Source organism: Eumetopias jubatus, unplaced genomic scaffold (genome assembly GCF_037043125.1).
Source record: "Eumetopias jubatus isolate StellerSeaLion01/CBP00866 unplaced genomic scaffold, mEumJub1_p1.0 scaffold_12, whole genome shotgun sequence".
In the NCBI taxonomy this organism is placed as follows: domain Eukaryota; kingdom Metazoa; phylum Chordata; class Mammalia; order Carnivora; family Otariidae; genus Eumetopias; species Eumetopias jubatus.
In genome coordinates this window covers 27,623,766-27,630,450 of record NW_028274818.1, presented here as the reverse complement: position 1 = coordinate 27,630,450, position 6,685 = coordinate 27,623,766, and the positions used below count along the sequence as shown (strand labels likewise).

Here is a 6,685-nt window from a genome sequence, read left to right as displayed (position 1 = left end):
TGGGAAGCTTGGAAAGTCTACAGAGAATAGCTCCAAGAGGAAGAGTACCATATACAGAGACAAAAAGCTAGGATTATCCAAGGGATGACACCCCTCCCCCCAAAAAAGCCAGCGGGTAGGGGGAGATGAAGTCAGAGGCAGGCAGAGGGCTAGACCAGACAGGATCTTGTAGGCCATGGTCCGGAGTTTGGATTCTGGAGTTTGGATTTCATCTTACTTTCAACAGCAAGCCTTTGGAGAACTGTAGACCAGGAAGGGATAGCATTTGATTTACAATTTTAAAAGGTCTCTCTGGGGGCGCTTGGGTAGCTCAGTCAGTTGAGTGTCCAACTCTTGATTTCGGCTCAGGTCATGATCTCGGGGTGGTGGGACTGAGCCCTAAGTCAGGCTCCCGGCTCAGCGGGGACTCTGCTTGGGATTCTCTCTCCCTCTCCCTCTGCTCCCTGCCACCTGCCACACACACTCTCTCTCTAAAATAAGTAAATCTTTAAAAAATAAAGAAATAAGTAAAAGGTCTCTCTGCCACATGGAGAATAGATTGCAGGAGAACAGGGGTGGAGGTGAGGAGCCAATTAGAAGGTGATTACAATAGTCCAGACAGGCATTGCAGTGGCCCAGACTCATGTTGTAGCCATAGAGGTGGGTGAGTAAAGGTCATGCTGGGGATACATTTTGAAGGAAAAGGTAACAGAACTAATTAGATTGAATGTAGAGTGTTAAAGAGAGAGGCATCAAGGATGACTTGTCGATTCTTCCCCTGAGTAAATGGGCAAAGGGTGGTACTGTTGACTGAGATGGGGAAAACTCGGGGAGGAAGAGATTGGAGAGGTACGTCGAATCTGTGGTTCTGTTTTGACTCTGTTAAAGCTGAGATACCTCTTATTCATCCAAACGGAGACGTTCAATAGTCAGGTATCTGGAGCTCAGAACAAGGGGTCAGAGCTGCAGATAAGATCAAGCCCGGGTTAGCAGTGTGTACGTATATGTATGTATATACCCACAGGCTTGTATATGTTTAAGCCTGTAGATATGGAATAATGTGTACACATCTATAAATATATATACATGGACCGTATATATGTATATAGTTACACACACACACATATATATCATATTTAAAGCCATGGGACTGGGTAAGAACACCTAGGGAGAGCGTGTAGGAAGAAGAGAGCCAAGGACAGAGCCCTAGGACACTCCTAACAAGGACAGCCTGGGAAGAGGATGAGTCAGGAAGGAAACAGACAGGACAATCAGTGTGGCAAGAATGATGTCAGGGAAGAAAGTGTTTCAAGGAGGAGGCAGTAGTCAACCATGTCAAAAGTTGTAAAGAGGGGGCGCCTGGGTGGCTCAGTCGTTAAGCGTCTGCCTTCGGCTCAGGTCATGATCCCAGGGTCCTGGGATCGAGCCCCACATCGGGCTCCCTGCTCGGCAGGGAGCCTGCTTCTCCCTCTCCCACTCCCCCTGCTTGTGTTCCTGCTCTTGCTCTGTCTCTCTCTGTCAAATAAATAAAATATGAAAAAAAAAGTTGCAGAGAGGTTGAATAAGAGGAAAGAAAACATCACGAAGTGGGGCAACATAATAGAGACAAGGCTTTCAAGGAGTTTTGCCGTGCTAGGGTTGCAAAGGAATGGGCAGGATTCAGAGAGACCATGAATTTAGAGCGGGATCTTGCTTTTTGCCTTCTTTCCCACCCGGACAGAGGGGAGCTCCTTGTCAAGATGTCGGGAACAGTCCAGCAGAGAGGGAGAAAGAGAGTAATGCAGAAGAGAAAGAGGGTTGTTGCAGGGGTGAAGCACCTGAGGCGGTGAGAGGGGGTGGGAGTCAGGGCACAACCACTGGAAGAGGGCAGTATGGTGCTCAGGTTCAGGGAAGTGGAGGGCATGGCGGCGGGGAGGTTTGATAGTTCTTGGCATCTCTTTTCTGTTAAAAGATGCCGATGCTGGTCTTTGGAATGAATATTAGCTCCCAGTTCTGAAGCGCGCACCCGCGCCCTAGTAAGTCCTGTACCTGCCCTGATGGTGGGGCAGTAAGGTGGAGGGGAACAGGAGTAACATCACAGAGGGGTCTTGGCTCAAAGCTAGAAGACTTGCTTTGCTGGCCTCAGCCTCTCTGTCATTGCGCCTGGAGTGATTGGTCCCTGCACCCCAGCTCTCTCTTCCTCTCTCCTGCCTCTTCCAGACGTCTGTGGAACTCAGAGAGCTACAAGAGGGCGGTCCTCCGGCCGTGACTGGTAAGTGACCCAGGAGGGGCAGAGGAGAACGGAGCTATGGCTGTGGCAGTGAACTCCATCAGCTGTCACTGGAAAGCCTTTTAATCCGGATATGTATCCTTGTATTTACGTTCTGGAGAAAAGAAGCCGATCTCTTTGACATCAAGTGGTTTGTATCTGAATCACCTAAGTGATTTGAAGTCTTGGCTTAAGGAAACCAGGTAAGAAAAGTTTACTCTGTGAAGCCTTCCTACCATGTATAAGTTTTACATTTAGACTCTTACCAAAGGGGTGCCTGGGTGGCTCAGTCGTGAAGCGTCTGCCTTCAGCTCAGGTCATGATCCCAGGGTCCTGGGATCGAGCCCCACATCGGGCTCCCTGCTCGGCAGGAGGCCCGCTTCTCCCTCTCCCCTACCCCTGCTTGGGTTCCTGCTTTAGCTGTCTCTCTCTGTCAAATAAATAAATAAAACAAAATAAAATAAAATAAACTCTTACCAAAAAGCTAAATAGTTAAGGGAGAGAAGCACGTTAACCTCTGTGGAAACCCTGCACTGGCAAGGATCCAGAAAACAGGGAGATTCGAGAATATTACAGCCTCAGGAACACAAAAATTACCGACTACCATTTCTTTTCTTTTGTGTACTGAACATAGAGAGAAAGAATCAAGAGCAGGTGACGAGGCATATTAAAGCCTTTCCTCTGATCATTTAGAAACAATCAGGGAAACACATTCTCACTAGAGAAAAGACACTGAAACAGAGGAAGAAAGTGGTAGACAAGTGCTTTTGAGGCTGAATTAGCCTGAAGTCCAAAGCCCAACATTTACAAAAGAATTTTTTTTTTCACTCTAACAGAATCATGTTCTGATCAAGGTATGTGAGTAGGATTAAAGATGGGAATAAATTAAGGATATCCTTTATTAAAAGGTAAGAAAGGCACCAAATTGCCTAGCATTTAGCAATACTTCAAGTTCAGCTATTTTAATAAACTGACTGCTTTTTAAAATAGCAAGGGTAGGTGGTAGCATCTGTTCTCCAAGATCAAAGGGTTCATCACTGAAGCCCCAGCTGACCTTCATCATTTCGAGAAGGGAAAACTTTGGGAAAGCTGAATCTCCGAACAAACCTATAAAGAGAAGGCAGCAGAATTCACAGGGCAGGTGATATTCTTTCTTTAGTTAGGGAATAAGGCTATTATATTCCATCGGGTTCCCAGCTCAGATAAAAAGGCAGGCTTTGGAAATAAGTTAACAACGAGGAGGAGGAAGGATAGAATATGGGGGATTGTGTGGGGGAAAGCTTCCACAGGACGAAGAAGTTCTAGGCATGGACAAATGGCGAGAGTGCCCAGCTGCTGTCCATGTTGACTTCTTGCTACAGGAACCACGCCCCACAGACACCATGCGGTGTCCCGTCAGGCGCTGCTTCATAACGTCTGTGGGCATCGGATTCCTGTGGCTCTTCATCACTTTGAAAGTCCCTGAGGAAATTGAAGATGATCAAAACGTGATGGCTATCAAAGGCCAGGTAGCAACCCTTGCTCTCCGTGTGGGAACTGAGGATGTAGGGTGGGAATGGTGTGAACAGGTAGTTTCTCAAAGCACCTGTACCTTTTCACCTGAGAGCAGGAAGCTCCAAAGGGAGTTGGGATATGAACTTGGACCCGTCGGTCCATAAAGAAGCTGCATTCCCACCCCCAACATTTGTTAAGGTAAGGAAGAGAGCAAATAGAGCTGGAGCCCTCCATACTTTGGCCAGTGGTCAGACATCCTGCGAATGTGCTGGGCTCACTCTGGGGAGGGTGATCCATTCCCTCTCTTTCCTGGAAAAGCTTATGAGAAGGCTCTAGGGGCTAAACCCTATTCTTTTTATGAAAGGAGGTACATGTTTTGCCTTTTGTCAATGCTCTAGGAGGACAATTATGACAAAAGGAAAGACCCGAGACCATTAGAAGACTGGCAGAATCTTACCTTCGAATATTTTAAAACAATTCAGCAGAGAAGAAAAAGTGAGTTCCAAGGAGGAGAATGGGGGATCCTAGGGAAAGTAGGAACATCAAGAGAAGTAAGGTAGTTGGGAAGGAAAGAAAGAAGGGAGAGAGAAAAGGCAGGGCTGTGCCCAGGAACATTTGAATCTGACAGACAAGTCTCTCCCCACCATGACATTTATATATCAGGAATGAAGAAGAAGAAGGGAAAAGATAATTGTTACAGGAAAGCAGAATTGCTGGTTTAGAGAACATCTGGGTTAGAAGGGGCCTTAGAGTCATAGTCCAAATCCCCGAGTTTTGTGGATCAGGATCTAAGCTCCGGAGGGAAGGGACTTGCCCAAGTTCACACAGTCAGTGGCAGAACTGGGACAGGAACCTGGGGTTCCTGACTTATGAAGAACTGCTTTTCCTTTCACCTAAAGGTGAGCTTTGGGAAGATGAACTGGATAAAACAAAAAGAATGATAATATCTATAATATTAGCTAATACTTACTGAGCACCTAAGCCATGTGCTACAAAATTCTGGCTCAAAGAAGACACAAAGGGACCCACGGGGACTCAGTATCGCCTAGCTTAGTGCTTTTCAAACTTAAACATGCACATTAAGTTCTTGGTGATACTGTTAAAATGCAGATTCTGTTTATCTAGGAACCCAGATTCTGCATTTCTAATAAGCTTTCAGATGAGACTGATGTTACTGGACTAAGGACCACATTCTGGTTCGCAATTATCTAAGCATCCCCTCTACCAAAAGAGAGCATGGAATAGAAATAGGAGAGGAGAGAAAGAAACAGAGAAGGTCCCAGAGAGCATCCCAACCCCTAGCCCTCTGACCACCTTTACCACCAACCCAGTGTACACTGACAATTGTCCCTCTTTGGCCTCTCCTTAGCATGGCTGACAGTGGGCATCTCCTCAGTGCCACAACCAGATCAAAGAAGCCTCTTGTACACATTGGTCTCTCTGTTCCGTGCTTCCTCTAAGATTGAGCAGAAACGTCTCACGGTGCTGGTCCACCTGGCACATTCTGACCTCGCCAGGCTCAGAGAAACCGTTCTCCATATTTCAACCCTCTTCAGCCCACAGATCTTGGCAGGGCAGCTGCTACTGATCCATGCTCCGCCTGATGCCTACCCCTCCATGGATGACATGAGGAAGGAGGCCCATCATGGGGAATTCTACTCTAAGCAGAATATAGATCACGCCTTCCTCATGAGCTTTGCCACAAGGCTCTCTGAATACTTCCTGTTACTGGAGGACAATGTCTTTTCTGCCCCCGACTTTATCACCCACATTCATTGGAAGGTGAACACCATGAGGTCCAACCCATGGGTGCTACTGGAGTTCTCTAATACGGGCATCCTTGGCAAACTCTTCCACAGCAAGGACCTCCCACTCCTGGCCCATTTCTTACTCCTTTTCTACAAGGAGAAGCCCCTTGACAGGCTGATCCCCCACTTCCGTACCCTCCTAGCTCAGAAAAACCCAATCATCTGCAGACCTTTCCTTTTCTACCACAGGTTCTCCTACCACATCTCTAACGACACCCAGAAGGCCACACCAGTTCAGAAAAAGAACCCCTATGTTCCTGACAACCCACCTGGAGCCATTTTCACGGATATGAAGGTTTTTGATGTTCATTTCCCCTGGGAAGCCTACACCCTGGACGAGTCATTCTTCTGGACCCACAATGTTAGTGCAGGGAACCACCTGACAGTCATTTTGAACCATCCGGCGAACTTGAGCAAAGTGCAAGTACTGACAGGCACCATCGTGGATGGAAAGTACGCCCTGAAGAAGGGGCAAGTGGAGCTGGGCTACGACCCCGAGGGAGTGCCTCAATACTGTACCAGCTTCACCTTGCTGGGCCATCTCTTCGAAGGGCAGATAAATCAGGAGATATTTCTGAAAAGGATGGGGCACAATGTGAGCTGTGTAAGGCTGGTGGTGAAGGCTGATCAGGTTGGCGGTCTTATAATCAGGCACATTTACCTCTGGGAGCAAAATGCCAAAGATATGGAAGCAGCTCGGAGTTGGAGGTAAATCAGTAACAGTGTAAAAAATTAAAGTCTTGAAGCCATTCCATTCCAGCCTATCTGACTGACATAGGGGAGATGTCAGGGAATGAGGGGCGGAGAGAGAAGACTCTATGGTTCCTTTGGTGCCACCATGATGTTAAGAGACCGGTTCCTTCCTTTTTCTACCCAGACAAGTGATTCTTATAGGATATCTTTTTCTGGGAGCAGATATAGCTTAACCCAACTTGGGGAAAGGCCTGGGTCAATCCCAGAATGGTTAGATTTTTGGGATGCTGAGATCAGCACAGAGGGTGTACATATACACACTCCCATGTTGACACATAGTCAGAGGTGGGGGGAATGTAATGTGGTAGTAGGAGGGTAAATGGGGAAATCCTGGGGTGTCCCTAAAATTGATATAAGAAGGCAAGAAAGTGACTCTCATTAGAAGTCAAATTCTCTGAAATTC

The 6,685-nt window shown here is 47.1% G+C and overlaps 1 protein-coding gene across 1 annotated transcript; it reads left to right on the top strand.

Annotated features, from left to right (window-relative positions):
* Positions 1 to 3,609: 3,609 nt before the first annotated feature.
* On the top strand, positions 3,610 to 6,241 carry LOC114221898 (alpha-1,3-mannosyl-glycoprotein 4-beta-N-acetylglucosaminyltransferase-like protein MGAT4E). The gene is made up of 3 exons (XM_088017187.1): positions 3,610 to 3,771; positions 4,123 to 4,216; positions 5,091 to 6,241. The coding sequence occupies exons 1-3, from the start codon at positions 3,610 to 3,612 to the stop codon at positions 6,239 to 6,241; spliced, it is 1,407 nt and encodes a 468-aa protein (XP_087873313.1).
* Positions 6,242 to 6,685: the final 444 nt, after the last annotated feature.